At 58.8% G+C, this 20,952-nt stretch overlaps 1 protein-coding gene across 1 annotated transcript in view; it reads left to right on the forward strand.

Annotated features, from left to right (window-relative positions):
• qars1 (glutaminyl-tRNA synthetase 1) overlaps nucleotides 1–19,349 on the forward strand; it is a 35,032-nt gene extending 15,683 nt beyond the window's left edge. Inside the window, exons 8-24 of the mRNA XM_078414292.1 lie at nucleotides 273–344; nucleotides 1,515–1,600; nucleotides 2,420–2,506; nucleotides 3,436–3,535; nucleotides 4,524–4,602; nucleotides 5,448–5,556; nucleotides 6,181–6,311; nucleotides 7,526–7,618; nucleotides 10,163–10,300; nucleotides 11,023–11,110; nucleotides 11,719–11,862; nucleotides 12,286–12,390; nucleotides 13,776–13,868; nucleotides 14,347–14,474; nucleotides 15,539–15,605; nucleotides 17,586–17,711; nucleotides 18,546–19,349. Coding sequence (XP_078270418.1) covers nucleotides 273–344; nucleotides 1,515–1,600; nucleotides 2,420–2,506; nucleotides 3,436–3,535; nucleotides 4,524–4,602; nucleotides 5,448–5,556; nucleotides 6,181–6,311; nucleotides 7,526–7,618; nucleotides 10,163–10,300; nucleotides 11,023–11,110; nucleotides 11,719–11,862; nucleotides 12,286–12,390; nucleotides 13,776–13,868; nucleotides 14,347–14,474; nucleotides 15,539–15,605; nucleotides 17,586–17,711; nucleotides 18,546–18,596 — 1,697 coding nt within the window. The 3' untranslated portion in view covers nucleotides 18,597–19,349. The remainder of the gene's footprint in view (nucleotides 1–272; nucleotides 345–1,514; nucleotides 1,601–2,419; nucleotides 2,507–3,435; nucleotides 3,536–4,523; nucleotides 4,603–5,447; nucleotides 5,557–6,180; nucleotides 6,312–7,525; nucleotides 7,619–10,162; nucleotides 10,301–11,022; nucleotides 11,111–11,718; nucleotides 11,863–12,285; nucleotides 12,391–13,775; nucleotides 13,869–14,346; nucleotides 14,475–15,538; nucleotides 15,606–17,585; nucleotides 17,712–18,545) is intronic.
• Nucleotides 19,350–20,952: the final 1,603 nt, after the last annotated feature.

A 20,952-nucleotide genomic window follows, 5' to 3' on the forward strand; every position in this document is an offset into this window, starting at 1 on the left:
ACGTCTCCAAGGCTGCACGTCCGGGTCTCACAGCACGGAAACAGGCCCTTCGTCTCAACCCATCTACACTGACCAAGTTACCTCATCTAAGCATGTGCCATTTGCCCGCAATTGGCCCATATCCTTCTAAACCTTATTCATGTACCTCCAAATGTCTCTTTTATAGAAGCACCACTCTGCAACAGCAGGTCACAGTCACCGATCGGCGGGATCCTGGTGTTCCTTGTGGGTCAGTGGTGGGTAACGGTTTGTCTTCCTCCTCTCGCCCACAGATCAGCTGAAGCTACACTCTGCATCCGTGCTGGAGCAACTGCGGGGAGAGGCGATAAAGTTCCATCGGCCTGGTGAGTGTGCCACCCTCCCAGGGGTCACCAACTGCCCCCACCCCGCCCGTGCAGTTCAACCAAACCAGCCTCCACATCACGGAGCATGACAGTAGGGGGTGGGAGGAGGAAACTTGAGGTCAGGGAATGCAGAGGAAGTGGGAGACGGTCCTCGAGCAGGGCAATGACTGCAGGAGGTAGCGTGAGGGGGAGGATCCGAGGGGGACAGTCTTCACCAGAGAGTAGCGAGTACCTGGAATGCACTGGGCAGTGAGAGAGGCAGTGGGATTAGTGTGGAGATGGATACAGGCTGTGGGGGAGAGTGGAGATGTGGAATTAGTGGGGGCTTGGATAGAGTGGATGTGGAGAGGATGTTTCTACTTGGACTAGCCAGTCTGAAGAAAGGTCTTGACCCAAAACGTCACCTATTCCTTCTCTCCAGAGATGCCTGTCCCGCTGAGTTACTCTAGCAGTTTTTCTATCTTTGAGGAATTTCTTTAGTCGGAGGGTGGTGAATCTGAGGAATTCTTTGCTACAGAAGGCTGTGGAGGCAGTCAGTGGATATATTTAAGACGAGATAGACTCTTGATTAGTACGGGTGTTAGAGATTATGGGGCAGGAGAATGGGGTTACGAGGGAGAGGTCGATCAGCCATGATTGAATGGCTGAGTAGACTTGATGGGCCAAATGGCCTAATTATGCTCCTATAACATGATCTTATGATTGATACAGGGCTGTGGGGAGATTGGGGCAGTGGGATTAGTGTGGGATTGATACTGGACTGTGGGGAGAGACGGGGCAGTGGCGTTAGTGTGGGGAAGGATATAGGGCTGTGAGAGAGCGGGATAGTGGGATTGATACTGGGGTGTGGGGAGAGACAGGGCAGTTGGGTTAGTGTGGGATTGATACAGGGCTGTGGGGAGAGTGGGGCAGTGGGATTAGTGTGGGAGTGATACAGGGCTGTGAGAGAGCGGGATAGTGGGATTGATACTGGGGTGTGGGGAGAGCACGGCAGTGGACTGAGTTAGGAGAGACATAGGTGTTTCAGTGCCAGTTTGAGGGCTGGTTTATCGGTGAGGGGGTGGCTAGTTGAAATTGACTGAAGTCACGCTGGGCATGGATGCTGTGGCCCGCAGCTCCTGGTCATTTACACCATGGAAGGTGGTCATTAATTTTCTTTCTTCACTGAAGGTGAAAACTTTAAGACGGAAGGTTACGTTGTGACAGACAACACTATGGAGCTTTTGCAGAAACACCTGGAGATTACAGGAGGCCAGGTACAATGCCCCTGACACCACCCCTTCCCTGAGCGTGCCCTCTGTGGCAGCTGGCTCCCAGGCCCCGTGGCCCTGTGCATTGTGTCGCACTGCTGCCTCCTCCTAGCTGGGGTCAGGGATGTGACAAGGCACTGTCACATCCCTGGTCACTGTTGTTGGTTTTCTGACAGCAGTGAGCAGGAATCAAGAACCAGAGAACACAGGTTTAAGATGAGAGGGGAAAGGTTTAATAGGAACCCGAAGGGCACCTTTATCACACACAGGATGGTAGGTGTATGGAATGAGCTGCCAGAGGAGGTAGTTGAAGCAGGTACTAGAACACCATTTAAAAGACATTTGGACAGGCACATGGATTGATTTAGAGGGATATGGGCCAAACAAGGGCAAATGGAACTGGTTTGAGTTTGGGATGCTCCATTACAGTTTTGAAGAGGGCGTTGGTTTGGGGACAATGTGAAAGATGAAAGTCTCTGTGCATTCACTCTATCTATCCCCCTCATGATCTGGAGCACCTCTACAATGTCACCCCTCATCCTCCTGCGCTGCAGCCAGGTGTGTCTATGGCTGGTGATGAGGTGCTGGTCTGGCCCAGGGTTCCCTGGCCGTTCTCCTGCCCTCATCATAAGCTTCCCAGTGCAGCCCAGCCCAGTCTGGCCCCAGCCTGCCACCCCCACCAGTGAAGGGAGAGACCACCCGGATTGGGCAGACTTTCCAAATGATTGGCAAGGAGCAGTTTGGGATGAGGTACAGACTGAGCGAGGAGCGTTCGGATGCTGGATACGAAGGGGATGTGTTCATTACCCCGTTGCTGTTTGCCAGGTCCGCACACGGTTTCCACCAGAGCCCAACGGGATTCTGCACATCGGCCACGCCAAGGCCATCAACTTCAACTTTGGTTACGCCAGGGTGAGTGCCAATGTGCTTGGGAGGTGGAGGGAGGGCACGGGGTGAGTCCACATCTGCGAGGAAGGGAGGTGTTCAGGAGAAGGACCCTGACCAGGGGTAGCTCGGTGAGGGTGTGTCCGTGTGTGGAGGAGGGGGGCATGGGGGAGACGCAGTGGAGAAGGACCCACCCAGGGGTAGCTCGGTGAGGGTGTATCCATGTGTGGAGGAGGGGGGGTGGGGGAGACGCGGTGGAGAAGGACCCACCCAGGGGCAGCTCAGTGAGGGTGTATCCATGTGTGGAGGAGGGGGGGTGGGGGAGACGCGGTGGAGAAGGACCCACCCAGGGGCAGCTCAGTGAGGGTGTATCCATGTGTGGAGGAGGGGGGTGGGGGAGACGCGGTGGGGAAGGACCCACCCAGGGGCAGCTCAGTGAGGGTGTATCCATGTGTGGAGGAGGGGGGGGTGGGGGAGACGCGGTGGAGAAGGACCCACCCAGGGGGTCGCTGGGCCTGGGTGAGCCCCCATGTGCGGAGGTGGAGACACAGTGGGGCAAGACCACCCAGGGGTCGCTCGATCAGGATGAGTGCCCGTGCGCATGGGTGGGGGGGGGGGGGGGGGGTGGAGCATGGTGGGGCACGACCATGCTGGGCCTGGGTGAGTCCCCAGGTCCAGGGGTCACTGCCCTTGTACCTGGATGACCTGGTTCCCTTATGAGCAGTGCCTTTCACCTGTCCCGTGGCCAGAGTCCACGGTGCTGTGGGCTGCTGCTCAGTCTGGCTTCATCTCTGAGTGGATGGCCCCCGCTCCTGCGAGCCCACTGCTCCTCCTCCTGGAGCCGTGAACACTGGCTGTACACGCCTGTTGCCCCTCTCCCAATGGCCCCGAGGGCCGCAGGTTAGGGTTCCGCTTACTGACCGACAGTCACTGACGGAGGCAAACATGCCTTGCAGGCAAACAACGGAATCTGCTTCCTCCGGTACGACGACACCAACCCAGAGAAGGAGGAGGAGAAATATTTCCGGGGCATCCGGGAGATGGTGGAGTGGCTGGGTATGTGAGTGCTGGCTGTGGGGATAGTATCTGAGAGATGGTGGAGTGGCTAGGTATTTCTCTGCTCATTATGGGGATTGTATCAGAGATGGTGGAGTGGCCAGGTATGTGAGTGCTGGCTGTGGGATAGCATCTGAGAGATGGTGGAGTGGCCGGGTATGTCAGTGCTGGCTGTCGGTTTAGACCTGGGCAGGCTGGCACAGTTTGTTCAGTGCCCGTTGCATTGGTTCCAAACACTGAGCGGACAGAGGAATGAGTGTGCACGACACCAATCCCGAGTGTGAACACAGCATCTGCAGCGTTCTCTTGCTGATCACAAATTGCTGCTGATCACAAATTGCTGCTGATCCCAGTTGCTCAGCTCAATCATCTTTAGACTTTAGAGATGCAGCCCATCGAGTCGGTGCCGACCCGCGATCACCCCATACAATAGCACTATCCCACACACTGGGGACAATTTTCACAACTTACCTGAGCCAATTAACCTACAAACCTGTATGTCTTTGAGATGTGGGAGGAAACCAGAGCACCCTGAGGGAACCCACACGGTCACAAGGAGAATGTACAACCTCCACACAGACAGCCCCCATAGTCAAGATCGAACCTGGGTCTCTGAGGCAGCAACTTTACCGCTGCACTATGTGCCATTGAATTTGTCTCTGAATCTGTCAGCTTCCCCTTGCTCAGTGGCCACCGTTTCTGCCATGTGACTTTCTCTGACCGCTTCTACTCTCTCCCTCCATCCTGGAAAGGAGCTGCCGTTATGACGAGCCTCTTCCCAGGCGCCCCCTCCCTCTCCACTCTCTCTGATCCCACCTCTCTCCACTCTCTGTTCCCACCCCTCTCTCCCTCTCCACTCTGTTCCCACCCGTCTCTCCCTCTCCACTCTCTGTTCTCGCCCCTCTCTCCCTCTCCACTCTGTTCCCACCCCTCTCTCCCTCTCCACTCTCTCTGTTCTCACCCCTCTCTCCCTCTCCACTCTCCACAGGCTACACACCGTACAAAGTCACCCACGCCTCGGACTATTTTGATCATCTGTACGATTGGGCAATGGAGCTGATCAAAAGGTGGGTGCAGTGAAAGGCTGTGTCGAGCACAGTGACTGGCCACTGGGTCACTGCATCGTGCCAGTCTCTGCCGCACTGTGCTCTGATCATGCCCCTCTGCATGTTCCCCTCCCTTGCTTTCCCTGAAACATGTTTCCAGTCGTGCTGAGGGTGTGTGTTCCTCTGCTCACCGCCCGTCGGCCGTTCCCCAGGATTCTCCACTGCGTTGAGGCATGTGTGGTGTGGTATCCCAGTTTGGGCGTGTGCACATGCTGAGTGAGGCTTGGCCTCTCAGTTGATTAATCGCCTGTATCTGGACAGGGCAGCCCATGCCACCGCTCACGGCTCCAGATAACGCCGCCCCCCCGAGGCCAACCAGGAACATCTCCAGACAGCTAATCAGACGCTGATCACAGGCAGTCTGTCCTGGAATCGGCCAATCCCAGCCCATCCCCAGATGCGGCCTATTGGATGGTGATCACAGCCAATCCGGGCATGGACCCAGCCCCGGCTAATCGGGCACCAGCCATGGGCAATGTGCCAGAGGTTGGAGAGACTGGTGCCCTGTGGCAATGGCTGCTCCGGTGGTGGCGGGATTTACTGGGTTAGGCTGTGGGGCAGCGGCTGTCGTGACAGTGATGGGGGTTGGGATTGACTGAGTTAGGGTTAGGCTGTGGGGCAGTAGCTGCTCTGGTGAGGTTGGGATTGACTGGGTTAGGGTTAGGCTGTGGGGCATTGGCTGTCGTGACAGTGCTGGGGGTCGGGAGCTGGTCCCTGGCTCCTCTGGCATCGTCTCTGAGGAGCAGTGGTGTTGTGTGCAGCCATGTACTCTCAGCCCCCTGACACCCTGTCCCCCGTTCCCGCAGGAGGCAGGCCTACGCCTGTCACCAGAAGGTGGAGGAGATCAAAGGCCACAACCCGCCCCCCTCCCCCTGGAGGGATCGGCCCGTTGAGGAATCGCTCCTGCTCTTCCAGGTAAGTGGCAGCACCGGGTTCCCGGCTCACTGTCCACCGGTAAACTCGGAGTGTTCCCGTGATTGCCGGGAGCTTGGGTGTGAGTGTGTCGGTGTCAGGGCCTGTAGCTGTGTGGGAACGCCGTACGTCTGTCCTTGGAGAGAGTCACCGTGTACCACCGGTTCACGTTGCTGCAGTCTGCGCCGGGGTTCCCGTCCCTGGCTCCACAGCGCCTCCTCTGGTAACTGGTCAAAGCGCCGGGGGTGGGGGTGGGTATTGCCGGGGCAGAGATTACTGGGGAGGGGGTAATTGCCAGTGGGGCTGCCTGTAGCCAGGGGCACAGAGTAGGGGTGGTGTCGCCACTTGATGCGGTGGGAAGGGGGTGATGGTGAGTGAGGGCTGTTACCAAGTGGGGGTGATGCCGGAGAGGGTGGGGGCTGTTAGCGGGTGGGATGGGTAGGGGTGATGGGGGTGATGCCAGTGGGGGAGGGGGTGGGGGCTGTTAGCGGGTGGGGTGGGTAAGGGTGATGGGGGTGATGCCAGTGGGGGTGGGGGCTGTTACCGGGCAACCTGGGAACGCAGATCGTGTGTGGTTACTGTTCCCCCTGCTGTGACTGAGCCCCCCCCCTCCGTCTTTCCCTGCAGCAAATGAGGAACGGCATGTTTGCGGAAGGAGAGGTGACGCTTCGCATGAAGCTGATCATGGAAGATGGGAAAATGGACCCAGTGGCTTACAGGATAAAATACACAGCTCACCATCGAACTGGGGATCAATGGTAACCAGCAGCACCTCGCTCCCTCCTCACACCTGTCACTGTGTTCAGTGTCTACTTATGAAAATAGAACAGCACAGCCACAGGCCCTTCGGTCCACATTGTCCATGCTGAACGTGATGCCTAGATAAACCAATCTCTGCCTGCATGTGATCCATACCCCTCCATTCCCTGCAAATCCATGTGCCTATCTAAAAGCATCTTAAACTCCACTATTGCATCTGCCTCCACCACCACCTCCGACATCACTTTCTAGGCACCCACCACCCTCTGTGTAAAAAAACAACTTGCTCTGCACATCTTTAAACTTTGCCCCTCTTACCTTTAATATATGCCCTCGAGACTTTGACTTTTCCATCCCGGGGAAAAAGGTTCTCACTCTCTACCCTATCTCTGCCTCTCATCATTTTATATAATTCTCTCAGCTCACCCCTTAGCTTCCGTTGCTTCAGAGAAAACAATCGAAGTTTGTCAAAACAATCGAAGTTTGTCAAATCTCTCCTTGTAGTAAGCACCCTCTCATTCTGGCAGCATTTTGGTAAAACTCTCCTGTACCCTCTCCAAAGGCTCCAGCCCTCACTGCCTATTCTCCCTCACCTAGCTCCTTGCATTCTGTGTCCCCAACTCTCTGAGCCCCACTGTGCTTGTCTCCCCCAATACTGGCCCCACTGCCCGTGTCTCCCCCAATACCAGCCCCACTGCCCGTGTCTCCCCCAATACCGGCCCCACTGCCCGTGTCTCCCCCAACACCGGCCCCACTTCCCGTGTCTCCCCCAATACCGGCCCCACTGCCCGTGTCTCCCTCAATACCGGCCCCACTGCCCGTGTCTCCCCCAACACCGGCCCCACTCTGCCCGCGTCTCCCCCAACACCGGCCCCTCCCAGTCCGTGTCTCTCCCAACACTGGCCCCACTCTGCCCACGTCTCCCCCAACACCAGCCCCACTCTGCCCACGTCTCCCCCAACACCAGCCCCACTCTGCCCACGTCTCCCCCAACACCAGCCCCACTCTGCCCATGTTTCCCCCAACACTGGCCCCTCCCAGTCCGTGTCTCCCTCAACACCAGCCCCTCCCTGTCTATATTTCTCCCCCCAACCCTCTCCAGCAGTGGGTGAGAGGCCTGTCGTTGCCACTCACCGCTCTTTACCCCTCAGACCAGGCCCCCACTGCCAGTGCTTGGTGCCCCTGCTCGTCACTGCCCTTGTGTCTGTTCCAGGTGCATCTATCCCACGTACGACTACACCCACTGCCTGTGTGACTCCATCGAGGACATCACACACTCGCTCTGCACCAAGGAGTTCCAAGCTCGGTGAGTCCTACCTTGCTTTGTCAAGGCAGAGCATTGATGATGACCCTACGGGGCATGGCTGAAGGTGCTGGACTTACCTCGAGATTGATGCACGGCTGTGGGGAGAGAGCGGGGCAGTGGGATTAGTGTGGGAGTGATACAGGGCTGTGGGGCAGTGGGATTAGTGTGGGAGTGATACAGGGCTGTGGGAGAGAGTGGGGCAGTGGGTTCTGTGTGGTATAAATAGAACAACCTACTGAACTGACAAATAGCCTGCGTTCCTATGACAAGCTGCCAAGGTGTGATGAACATTTTAACATTTTTGGGGCGTTGGTAAATGTGCCGCTGATTGGTAGCAACCCTTGGTGCGTGGAAATCTCGGCCAAGTTGGAGTAGTTGCCCACATTATCTCCCCCATGTTCCCCATAACTTGTCTTCTAGTCAGTCTCCGCTGTGTGCTCTCTATTCTAATTGGTGTACTTTAGACTTTGGAGATACAGCGTGGAAACAGGGCCTTCGGCCGACCGAGTCCACACTGATCAATGATCACCCTGTACATTAACACCATCCTACACACTAGGGACAATTTAATGAGGCCAATTAACCTATAAACCTGCATGTCTTTGGAGTGTGGGAGGTGACCAGTGTTATGTGCATTACTCAATCTGTCTGTCGTCCACCTTGTGGTGTCTGCAGTACTAACCTGCATGTGGACACAAGGAACTGCCGATGCTGGTTTACACAAGGAGAAACGATGCTGGAGTAACTCAGCATGTCAGGCAGTTTCCCTGGAGAACATGGATAGGTCAAATCTGTTATAATCTGTGCTGTCGACTGAATTCCACCTTCCACTTTAACTTCCACATTGAGCTATCCTGCTGCATTTAAAGATCTGTAGGCATGCACTTCACGGTCCCTCTCTCCACACCACTCAACGCTCACATTTATTAAACCTTCACTTGCCTTCCCCCTCATGTTTTGTTCCATCTTCAATCATCATCTCCTGCTTTTACGTTGACTTTGTTAGACAGGTTGGGGAAAGCAGGGACAGAGTCCCCTGCTGGTAACAGCCTGCCAGTCACACACACATCTCCTTTGATTCCTGCCTCTGCCAACGTTGGCTTTGATTAGCTGCTCTCCCATGTCTGGTCTTTCTGTGAAGTTGGTTATCTGATGCACTGATACTCATTAAAAGTAGGCTGTTTCCATGACAATATCTTCCGTTGCTGTTTTGGGCAATTTCCATGTGATGCCTCAACGCCTTCATTTGAATAATTTGAATAGAACTATCTTTGTTGTCGAGCACCTTGAGACATGCTGAGGTCAGTGATGCAGCTACTAAATAAGGGGAAGTAATATGTAACATGTGGTGACGGGAAAGTCACAAGTGAGGACAGGAGTAAGGTGCGGGGACAGGTGAGTAGGGCGCGGGGACGGGAGTAAGGTGCAGGGGAGTAACGTGCGAGGAGTAAGGTGCGGGGACGGGGGGGAGTAAGGTGCGGGGGATGGGGGAGTAAGGTGCGGGGGAGGGGAATAAGGTGCGGGGACGGGGGAGTAAGGTGCGGGGACGGGGGAGTAAGGTGCGGGGACGGGGGAGTAAGGTTCGGGGACGGGGGAGTAAGGTGCGGGGACGGGGGAGTAAGGTGCGGGGGACGGGGGAGTAAGGTGCGGGAACGGGGGAGTAAGGTGCGGGGACGGGGGAGTAAGGTGCGGGGACGGGGGAGTAAGGTGCGGGGAAGGGGGAGTAAGGTGCGGGGACGGGGGAGTAAGGTGCGGGGACGGGGGAGTAAGGTGCGGGGAGTAAGGTGCGGGGAGTAAGGTGCAGGGACGGGGGAGTAAGGTGCGGGGACGGGGGAGTAAGGTGCGGGGACGGGGGAGTAAGGTGCGGGGAGTAAGGTGCGGGGAGTAAGGTGCAGGGACGGGGGAGTAAGGTGCGGGGACGGGGGAGTAACGTGCGAGGAGTAAGGTGCGGGGACGGGGGAGTAAGGTGCGGGGACGGGGGAGTAAGGTGCGGGGAAGGGGGAGTAAGGTGCGGGGACGGGGGAGTAAGGTGCGGGGACGGGGGAGTAAGGTGCGGGGAGTAAGGTGCGGGGAGTAAGGTGCAGGGACGGGGGAGTAAGGTGCGGGGGAGGGGAGTAAGGTGCAGGGACGGGGAGTAAGGTGCGGGGAGTAAGGTGCAGGGACGGGGGAGTAAGGTGCGGGGGAGGGGAGTAAGGTGCAGGGACGGGGAGTAAGGTGCGGGGGAGGGGAGTAAGGTGCAGGGACGGGGAGTAAGGTGCAGGGGAGGGGAGTAAGGTGCGGGGGAGGGGAGTAAGGTGCGGGGAAGGGAGTAAGGTGCGGGGGGGGGAGTAAGGTGCAGGGACGGGGGAGTAAGGTGCAGGGGAAGGGAGTAAGGTGCGGGGGAGGGGAGTAAGGTGCGGGGGAGGGGAGTAAGGTGCGGGGGAGGGGAGTAAGGTGCGGGGAGTAAGGTGCGTGGAGGGGAGTAAGGTGCGGGGGAGGGGAGTGAGGGAGTTTATCGGCCACTGCTGTCGAGCTGGGTGAGGTCCTGACCTGTGTTTCCTGCAGCCGATCATCCTACTACTGGCTGTGCAATGCCCTGGACGTGTACTGCCCCGTGCAGTGGGAGTATGGGCGCCTCAACCTGCAGTATACTGTGGTGTCCAAGAGGAAGATCATCAAACTGGTGGAGGCCGGGGCCGTCAGGTAAGGCCCGTCTCCCGCTCTCCACTTGCTGTTTCCCTGACGAGTTAGGAACGGGCCGCTACTCTCAGCATGCACACCACCAATGCAGAGAGACAACATCCATTAACGTTTGTTAACGCAATCACGGTGTTAATTTTAATACAATTTAACCTTTAATAAATGTACTAAATTGCCATAAATGTAACCTCCAAGTGGGATTTAGTGATCGGCTCACCCTTTGTATCTCCTTCACCCGAGATGTCCCTGGTCTGACCGGGGAGGTGGGGGCATGGTGTGGGGGGAGGAGTGTGGGCAGACATTGGGGGGGGGGGGTGGGCAGTGGGGGATGTGGGGTGTAGTGCAGCCCAAGGTTGTGGGGTGGGGGCAGAGATAGTGGGAATGGTCCCGGGGGTTAGTGTGAGCCGGGGTGGGGGGGGTTGCCTTGTGTCGGGGGGGGGGGGGGTGCTGGGAGAAGGGGTGTGGTCCTGGGGAGGGGGGGTTGCCTTTGTGTCGGGGGGGTGCTGGGAGAGGTGGTGTGGTCCTGGGGGGGGGGTTGCCTTTGTGTCGGGGGGGGGTGCTGGGAGAGGGGGTGTGGTCCTGGGGGGGGGTTGCCTTTGTGTCGGGGGGGGGGGGGGGATGCTGGGAGAGGGGGTGTGGTCCTGGGGGTGGTGCTGTTCTGTTCCCCAGGGGTGGGGGGCTGGGGTTTCATGCCACTCACGGTGTTTCCCTTCTGCCTCCCACAGGGATTGGGATGATCCGCGCCTCTTCACACTGACCGCACTGCGCAGGAGAGGCTTCCCTTCGGAGGCCATCAACAACTTCTGTGCCAAGGTGGGTCCACGTCTGTACAGCCCTGCCCGCTACTCACTGTCGTCGCTGATTTGTCCCCGTCCTTGCCCCCCCCCCCCCAGCCCCCCATCGCTGGCACGTCCCCATCGCCCTCAATTAACTCGCATGCCAATCACCCCCTCTTTAAATGCCCCCTCCAAGGGTGGCGATCACAGCTGAGTTTATGTGCTGGGAGTTGAACGCTGAGGTTTGGAACTGTGCAGCCAGGGTGTCTCCTCACAACACTGCCAGCTCCCTCACGGTGCCCTACCCAGGTCACTCTGTCACTGTCCCAGAATCTGCACTGACCACTGCTGTACACACCTGCCACGTTACTGCCCCTGCTGGCGATGCCCTGCCCCTCATACCCTGCTCCTAGCCCTCTACTGGCCTCCCACCTCTGCTCCTTGCCCCCCTTGCAGCAGTGCCCACCGCCACCTTGCTCTCCAAGCACCCTGCCCTGCCCCTAGACCCATCTCCCTCTGCTCCCAGCACCCCCCTGCAGTGCCCACCGCCACCTTGCTCTCCCAGCACCCTGCCCTGCAGTGCCCATCTCCCTCTGCTCCCAGCACCCCCCTGCAGTGCCTGCTTTACCAATCTCTGCTCCCCAGGTTGGAGTGACGGTCGCACAGACGACGATGGCCCCTCACCTGCTGGAGTCGTGCGTCCGCGATGTTCTCAATGACACGGCACCTCGGGCCATGGCTGTCCTGGAGCCACTGAGAGTCACCATCACCAATTTCCCGTCCGACCAGGTAATCTGCGGCAACACCAAGCCTCTCGCATGGCGGCTCTTCGATGTACACCCTGTGCTGCAAGGAACCACGGCTGGCGTTGATGCTAAGAGCTGAATAACCTGTAACTACACGGAGCTGTTGCCCTTGGGCTCACAGTCTTCACTCACGGACAACCCAGAGCCCAGGCTGGGGAGGGGAGGGACGGGGAGGAGGGGAGGGGAGGGATGGGGAGGGGAGGGACGGGGAGGAGGGGAGGGGACGGATGGCGAGGGGAGGGACGGGGAGGAGGGGAGGGTGGCGCGGAGCGAGGGGCCTTGTTGATCCCTGGTTGCTACCATATTTCACCACATCGGGCAGACGGGCGTGGGTGGTGTGTGAGAGGGGAGGAGGGTGCCTGTAAACACTGCTCCCTCACCTGATGAAGATGTCTGTCGCTCACAGCCGCTGGAGGTGTCCGTTCCCAATTTTCCAGCGGATGAGAGCAGAGGTTTCCACGTGGTTCCGTTCAGCCGCACCATCTACATCGAGCAGGCGGACTTCCGGGAGGTGAGTGTGGCAGCTGCCCTGTGCTGGGTCGAGGTGCAGGAAGCGTGTGGGTGCTCTGTATGGATCGCAGCCTTGTGATCGGACACAAAGGGGGGGCTTCCAGTGTGGAAATATCCGGTCGGTCATGGGGGTCAGGATCCGGTTCTGTTCAGGATCAAATTGGGGTCAGGGTTGGCCAGGGAATCTGGATCATGGGTTGTTATTTGCTGTAAGGGCCCAGGGCTGGTGGGGTCAGCCTGGTCTTGGCACGGCTACTTGCTAGCACTCTGCTTTGGGAATGTCTGTATGTGGGGGGAGGGGAGGAGGGGGGGGTTAAAGAGGAGGTTGTGTGTGCAGGTGTGGGGAGGTATGGGCAATGGGGACTGGGGACATTAGGTGCAGGGAAGACACACACAAAATGCAGGAGTAACTCAGTGGGACGAGGTAGCATTTCTAGAGAGGATGGGTGACGTTTTAGAAACATAGAAAATAGGTGCAGGAGTAGGCCATTCGGCCCTTCGAGCCTGCACCGCCATTCAATATGATCATGGCTGATCATTCAACTCAGTATCCTGTACCTGCCTTCTCTCCATACCCCCTGATCCCTTTAGCCACAAGGGCCACATCTAACTCCCTCTTAAATATAGCCAATGAACTGGCCTCAACTACCTTCTGTGGCAGAGAATTCCACAGATTCACCACTCTCTGTGTGAAAAAAAACGTTCTCATCTCGGTCCTAAAAGACCCCCCTTATCCTTAAACTGTGACCCCTTGTTCTGGACTTCCCCAACATCGGGAACAATCTTCCTGCATCTGGCCTGTCCAACCCCTTAAGAATTTTGTAAGTTTCTATAAGATCCCCCCTCAATCTTCTAAATTCCAGCGAGTACAAGCCGAGTCTATCCAGTCTTTCTTCATATGAAAGTCCTGCCATCCCAGGAATCAATCTGGTGAACCTTCTCTGTACTCCCTCTATGGCGAGAATGTCTTTCCTCAGATTAGGAGACCAAAACTGTACGCAATACTCCAGGTGTGGTCTCACCAATGCCCTGTACAACTGCAGCAGAACCTCCCTGCTCCTATACTCAAATCCCCTCGCTATGAATGCCAACATACCATTCGCTTTCTTCACTGCCTGCTGCACCTGCATGCCTACTTTCAATGAGGTCGAGACCCTTGTTTTGGGTCGAGGCCCTTGTTTTCTCTCTCTGGCACTGTTCAGATAAAGAGGAGATGTCAGCTCTGGCTGGCACTGAGGATCACTGGGCAGCTCCCCTGGGAGTGCCCCTCTCCTGGTCTGGTGTCCCTCTGCTGGGAAACCCCCTCCACCGGCCCAGTCTGCTGGTGTGTCCCTCTGCTTCAGCCCTGCCATTGAGTGTGCATTGATGTGGTGTGTTTGTGTGCAGGTGATGGAGAAGGGTTACAAGCGATTGACTATGGAGCAGCCGGTCGGGCTGCGACACGCTGGCTACGTTCTGTCCGTGCAGCGGGTGATCCGGGTAGGTCTCTGCCCCTGCAGGGTGGGAGGGGGGGGTGTGGTTCCCAGGATGGCGGGGCGGGGTGGGGTAGGTGGGGACGGTTCCTAAGGTAGGGGGACACACTACCTGTGTGGGAGGCAGCAACGTGCGGGGGCGTGGGGAAGGGCGGGGTGGGGAGAGGACGGGGAGGGGATGGAAGGTCACTACCCTTGTGGGAGGGGAAGGGTGCGCAGGGGAGGGGATGGGGAAGGGTGCGCAGGGGAGGGATGGGGAAGGGTGGGCAGGGGAGGGGAGGGCACACTACCTGTGTGGGAGGCAGCAGCGTGCGGGGGCGTGGGGAAGGGTGGGGAGGGGACAGGGAGGAGAAGGAAGGTCACTACCGTTGTGGGGGGGAAGGGGAGGGGTGAGCAGGGGAGGGGAGGGGAGGGGACGGTGCACTACCTGTGTGGGAGGTGGACACTGGACACCAGCCCACTGACCTGTAGATTTCATCCCGCAGGGTAACGACGGTAAGATGACTGAACTGGAGGCAACCTGTAAGAAATCAGAGTCAATGGAGAAACCCAAGGCTTTTATTCACTGGGTGTCCAACCCTGTGACTTGTGAGCTTCGGCTGTACGAGAGGCTGTGAGTGGCTCTAGAGGGATGGGGTTAGGGGAGGTTTGTGGGCTGAGGGTGGGGGCCTGTAGCCGTGCTGCCAGAGGCCGTGGCCAAGGCTGACGCAGCGCGCGTGGAGGCTTCTCAGGGTGGCGATAGAGAGGGCAGGCAGAGGGAGGAATGTTTCGGGTGTGGGCTGCGTGGGGCGGGGGCTGGATGGGGGGGGGGGGGTCATGTTTCCTGGAGTGTGGGCTCCCCAGGCAGGGAGGGGGCATGTTTCAGGGGAGTGCTGTGGAGGGCGGTTCCTGTGGGGGTAGGGGTGTGTTGATGTGGGGGGTGGGGGGGGAGCTAATGGGTGTGGGGGGGGGAGGCGATGTGGGGGGGGGAGCTGACGCGTGTGGGGGGGGGAGCTGACGTGTGGGGGGGGCGGCGCTGACGCGTGGGGCGCAGAGCTGACGCGGGGGGGAGCTGACGTGGGTGGGGGAGAGTTGATGTGGGGGGGAGCTGGCGTCGGGGGGAGCTGACGCGTGGGGGGGGGGAGCTGGCGTGGGGGGGGAGCTGGCGTGGGGGGGGAGCTGACGCGTGGGGGGGGGCTGGCGTGGGGGGGGGGAGCTGGCGTGGGGGGGGGGAGCTGGCGTGGGGGGGGAGCTGACGCGGGGGGGGGGAGCTGACGGGGGGGGGGAGCTGACGTGGGGGGGAGCTGACGTGGGGGGGGAGCTGGCGTGGGGGGGGAGCTGACGCGTGTGGGGGGGAGCTGACGTGGAGAGGGAGCTGGCGTGGGGGGGGAGCTGGCGGTGGGGGGGAGCTGACGCGTGTGGGGGGAGGAGCTGACGCGTGTGGGGGGGGGGAGCTGGCGTGGGGAGGGAGCTGACGCGTGTGGGGGGGAGCTGACGTGGAGAGGGAGCTGGCGTGGGGGGGAGCTGGCGTGGGGGGGGGAGCTGGCGTGGGGGGGGAGCTGGCGTGGGGGGGGAGCTGGTGTGGGGGGGGAGCTGACGCCGTGTGGGGGGAGGAGCTGACGCGTGTGGGGGGGGGGGAGCTGACGGGGGGCCGTATCTCTGTGCCGGAGCTGACGTGATGACCCCGCTGTGTTGCAGCTTCCTCCACAAGTGCCCAGAGGACACGGCCGAGGTTCCCGGCGGCTTCCTGAGCGACATTAATCCGGTGAGTGTGAGTCCTGAGCCACAGATGGGGCGGGCACTGGTCACCATGGCACCGGTGAGTTCTCGGCACAGCCCAAGGTCACGGTGAACACAGTCCAGTGTTTCATGAAGCTGTACCACCATCTCCCTTGTCTCTGTGCCGACTAATGCCCTGCCCCCTCTTCCGCCCTGTGCTGCCCCCTCCACTGACCACTGGATCTGTACATCAACGTCCCTCAATACCCCAGTGCATGCCCTGCCCTTGCAGGTCCCCTCCAAGTGCATCGCATGGCTCACCAGGATGGCTTCCACCCACATCACACTGCTCTGTCCCTGAAAGACACCATGAGTGCTGGGGGAAGCTCTCGCTGCCCGATATCAGTCATCCATCTTCCCACCACCCCCACACAGTGCCCCACCAGCCCCACACAGTGCCCCACCACCCCCACACAGTGCCCCACCTGCCCCACACAGTGCCCCACCTGCCCCACCACCCCCACACAGTGCCCCACCAGCCCCACACAGTGCCCCACCACCCCCACACAGTGCCCCACCTGCCCCACACAGTGCCCCACCTGCCCCACCAGCCCCACAGTGCCCCACCACCCCTACACAGTGCCCCACCTGCACCACACAGTGCCCCACCCCCCCACACAGTGCACCACCACCCCCACACAGTGCCCCACCACCCCCACACAGTGCCCCACCACCCCCACACAGTGCCCCACCACCCCTACACAGTGCCCCACACAGTGCCCCACCTGCCCCACCTGCCCCACACAGTGCCCCCCACCACCCCCACACAGTGCCCCACCACCCCCACACAGTGCCCCACCACCCCCACACAGTGCCCCACCACCCCCACACAGTGCCCCACACAGTGCCCCACCACCCCCACACAGTGCCCCACCACCCCCACACAGTGCCCCACACAGTGCCCCACCACCCCCACACAGTGCCCCACACAGTGCCCCACACCCCCCACACAGTGCCCCACCTGCCCCACACAGTGCCCCACCACCCCCACACAGTGCCCCACCTGCCCCATACAGTGCCCCACCACCCCCACACAGTGCCCCACCACCCCCACACAGTGCCCCACACACTGCCCCACCACCCCCACACAGTGCCCCACACAGTGCCCCACACCCCCACACAGTGCCCCACCACCCCCACACAGTGCCCCACCACCCCCACACAGTGCCCCACCACCCCCACACAGTGCCCCACCTGCCCCACACAGTGCCCCACCACCCCCACACAGTGCCCCACCCACCTCCACACAGTGCCCCACCACCCCCACACAGTGCCCCACACAGTGCCCCACCACGCCCACACAGTGCCCCACCACCCCACACAGTGCCCCACACAGTGCCCCACCTGCCCCACACAGTGCCCCACCACCCCCACACAGTGCCCCACCACCCCCACACAGTGCCCCACACCCCCACACAGTGCCCCACCACCCCTACACAGTGCCCCACCTGCCCCACACAGTGCCCCACCACCCCCACACAGTGCCCCACCTGCCCCACCACCCCCACACAGTGCCCCACCACCCCCACACAGTGCCCCACCACCCCCCCACAGTGCCCCACCACCCCCTCACAGTGCCCCACCACCCCCACACAGTGCCCCACCACCCCCACACAGTGCCCCACCACCCCCTCACAGTGCCCCACCACCCCCCTCACAGTGCCCCACCACCCCCTCACAGTGCCCCACCACCCCCGACACAGTGCCCCACCTGCCCCACACAGTGCCCCACCACCCCCTCACAGTGCCCCACCACCCCCACACAGTGCCCCACCTGCCCCACCACCCCCACAACAGTGCCCCACCTGCCCCACCACCCCCACACAGTGCCCCACCACCCCCACACAGTGCCCCACCACCCCCACACAGTGCCCCACCACCCCCACACAGTGCCCCACCTGCCCCACCACCTCCACACAGTGCCGCACCTCCCCCGTGGTATCACCGTGTCTCCATCTCTCCCCAGAGCTCCCTGCAGCTGATCCCAGCGGCTCTGCTGGACGTTTCTGTGCGAGCTGCCCGGCCGTTCGACAAGTTCCAGTTTGAACGCGTGGGTTATTACTCTCTGGATCCCGACAGCACGGAGCAGCGGGTGAGTGTGACGTTACCCGGCGGTGTGTCGGCGGATGCTGGTGACGCACGCGAGTGGTGGTGGTGGTGTCAGTTTGGAGTCCGCACTCTTCCCCCGTCTGTAACCGACTGAAGCCTCTCGCTGTGAACCAAGGCATATGGGGAGAGTGAACGGCAGCGGTAACCTCCAAAAACAGACACAGAGTGGTCAGGCAGCATCCCTGGAGTAACTCAGTAGGTCATGCAGCATCCCTGGAGTAACTCAGTAGGTCGGGCAGCATCTCTGGAGTAACTCAGCAGGTCGGGCAGCATCTCTGGAGTAACTCAGCGGGTCAGGCAGCATCTCTGGAGTAATTCAGCGGGTCAGGCACCATCCCCGGAGTAACTCAGCAGGTCAGGCACCATCTTGAGTAATTCAGTGGGTGAGGCAGCATCTTTGGAGTAACTCAGCAGGTCAGGCACCATCTGTGGAGAACATGGATTGGTGGCGTTTCGTGTTGGGATCTTTTTCCTATGACAGGCCGACGCACGGTAACCAGGCAGAACCTTCCTACCTTGGTCCGATCCCATTCTCCTGTCCCCTCCCCTCACCTCTGCAAGGCTGCCCTCCAGGGCAGTCTCCCTTGAGGAGCACTTGATTGTGCTGTGCTCCTGGTGGGGGGCACTGTAGTTGGGAGAGGCTGTGGGAGTAGACTAGGCCTGTGAGCGTGGTGTGCTGTGTAGAGGGTGCAGCTACTGTGCATGGCAGGAGAGGGAGAGAGGGTGGGTGGGTGAGTAATATTGTTTGCCCACACCGGGCTGCCTTATTCCCTAACTTTGGTGCCAGTGTGTGTGTATCTCTCTCTCCCCTCTGCAGCTGGTGTTTAACAGAACAGTGACACTGAAGGAAGACCCAGGGAAGATGTGAGGGCAGAGGGTGTGCCCACCGCCAGGCCTGGACTGTCTCACAGGGTGGAAGAGCCGGGGGTATTGCTTGCTCCATGAATCACCACAACTGGTCTGCAGAATCTGAGCTCGGGCAGTGAACACCCCCCCACCATCCCAATGCATCTGCCTCTATCCAACTGGAGCCCCGGCACGCTGGGCCACTCTCTGTCATCCCAGTGCCTGAGCTGGCCGCAGGAAAACTGACCCACACATTGACCAGCTGTGCCACAGATCAACAGGAGTGGAGATGGTACTGGGATTACGCGTGGGGTAGGGCCCTGGTGGGGGGGGGAATTGGGCCGGGCAGAAACCCAGACTTTAACCATGTCCTGTCCGGGAGTGGAATCCTAGAGAGTTGCAGGCGCTGGAACCCTGAACTAAACACAAAGTGCTGGAGGAACTCGGCAGGTCAGGCAACATCAGGGGATCATGCTGAAGAAATGGTCCAGTCTGAAACGTTCTCCATCTACTCCCTCCACAGAAGGTGCCTGACCTGCTGAGTTCCTCGAGTGCTGGGTGTTTTGCTCTTGGTATTTCATTGTTTAATTGACAGATCTGTACTGTGTCACCATCCCCCCGCACTCCCTGTCCTGCCCAATTTTTCTTCTCCTCCTCCTCCTCCTGCCCCTCCCTTGTCTCTCACCTCTACCCCCCACCCTCACTGCCTCTGTTCAGCTTTGGGTTCATGCAGCAAGCTGTTGTCAGTTTTACGAATAAAGCGATGGTTTTTGGAGCCCTGACTGTTGTTGTATGGAATGACATTGCGACACGCATCCCCCCCACCAGGAGCCGAGGGTAGCACTGGTCTTCCTCACCGCGGGGCTCCATCGGTGCAGGGGATCGAGGCTGGGGGTCCGTGGGTCCCTGGTGCTCTATGCTGACTCCTGCAATCATCGCGGTGTGCTGTGTGGAGCCGGCCATACAGGCCTCTGGGGCCACAGCCTTTACTGGCACCTTCCCCAGCCCCTATGACAGGCCTGCCCTGGGCTACCAGCACCATTCCTGAAGTCACCTTGTTTCTGCAGAAACACAACTCGTATTACGATGGTGCGCAGTGGTGCCACTGGTAGAACCGCTGCCACGTGGTATCAGTGAACCTGGTTCGATCCTGACCTCAAGTGCTGACTGTTCGGAGTTACCCAGGATTTTTCCAGGTTTCAGATATGTGCGGGTCTTGGATTAACTGTACATTGCCCCTGGCATAGGTGGGTGGTGGAGGAAGCAGGAGGTTCAATGGGAAAATGAGAGAGGAGATATTGCAGGGGAGCGGGCTACAGGATGCAGAGGACTACTCCCGGAACCAGCATGAACTCGATGGGCCAAATGGCTGCCTCCTTCGGGAATGAGAAACATCATCTTCAGCAGCAACACGGTAATTTATGAAGGGACATTAGTGTACACATCCCATGAACACATACAGACGGATGGTGATGAGCGTGGCCAGCGAGAGGCCGGGGAAGGTGGTGCTGGGCTCATATATTTTATATATATTTATATAAAACAATATTTTACATATATATATATCATTTATAAATATCTTATAAATGATTGGAATAAGAATGTACGGCAAGATTAGTATGTTTGCAGATGACACTAAAATAGAAGATAGACACAAAAAACTAGAGTAACTCAGTATCTGGAGAAAGGAAAGGGTGACGTTTCAGGTCGAGGCCCTTCTTCAGACTGATGTCGGGAGTGGGCGGTACATAGATAAGGAAGTGTATAGATAAGGAAGTGAAAGGTGCACTAAAATAGGTTGTATCATCGTGAAGATGGTTATCAAGGTCAGCGGAATCATGGTCAGGTGGGCAATTGGACCGAGGAATGACAAATTATTCGAATAAGTATGAGGTTGGAATTCAAACCAGGGCAGTACCTACACAGTATCGGTTTATTATTCTTTATGTGGGTTAATTGGTCTCTGTAAATTGCCTCCAGCATGCAGGGAGTGGATGAGAAAGTGGATGACATAGACTGGCACAGTGACGCAGCAGTAGAGCCGCTGCCTTACAGCGCCAGAGACCCGTTCGATCCTGAATACGGGTGCCGTCAGTGGATTTTGCATGTTCTCCCAGTGACCTCATGAGTTTTCTCCAGGTTTTCGGTTTCCTCCCACACTCCAAAGACGTGCAGGTTTGTAGGTTATTTGGCTTCTGTAAATTGTCCCTAATGTGTAGGATAGAATTAGTGTATGGATGATCGCTTGTCGGCGTGGACCAAAGGGTCTGTGTCCACGTTGTACCTCTAAACTAAAACTAAACCTAAACTAGTGTGAATGGGTGGCGTGGACTTGGTGGGCCGAAGGGCCTGTTTCCATGCTGTATGTCTAAACTAAA

Source organism: Rhinoraja longicauda, chromosome 17 (genome assembly GCF_053455715.1).
Source record: "Rhinoraja longicauda isolate Sanriku21f chromosome 17, sRhiLon1.1, whole genome shotgun sequence".
Classification (NCBI taxonomy): Eukaryota; Metazoa; Chordata; class Chondrichthyes; order Rajiformes; family Arhynchobatidae; genus Rhinoraja; species Rhinoraja longicauda.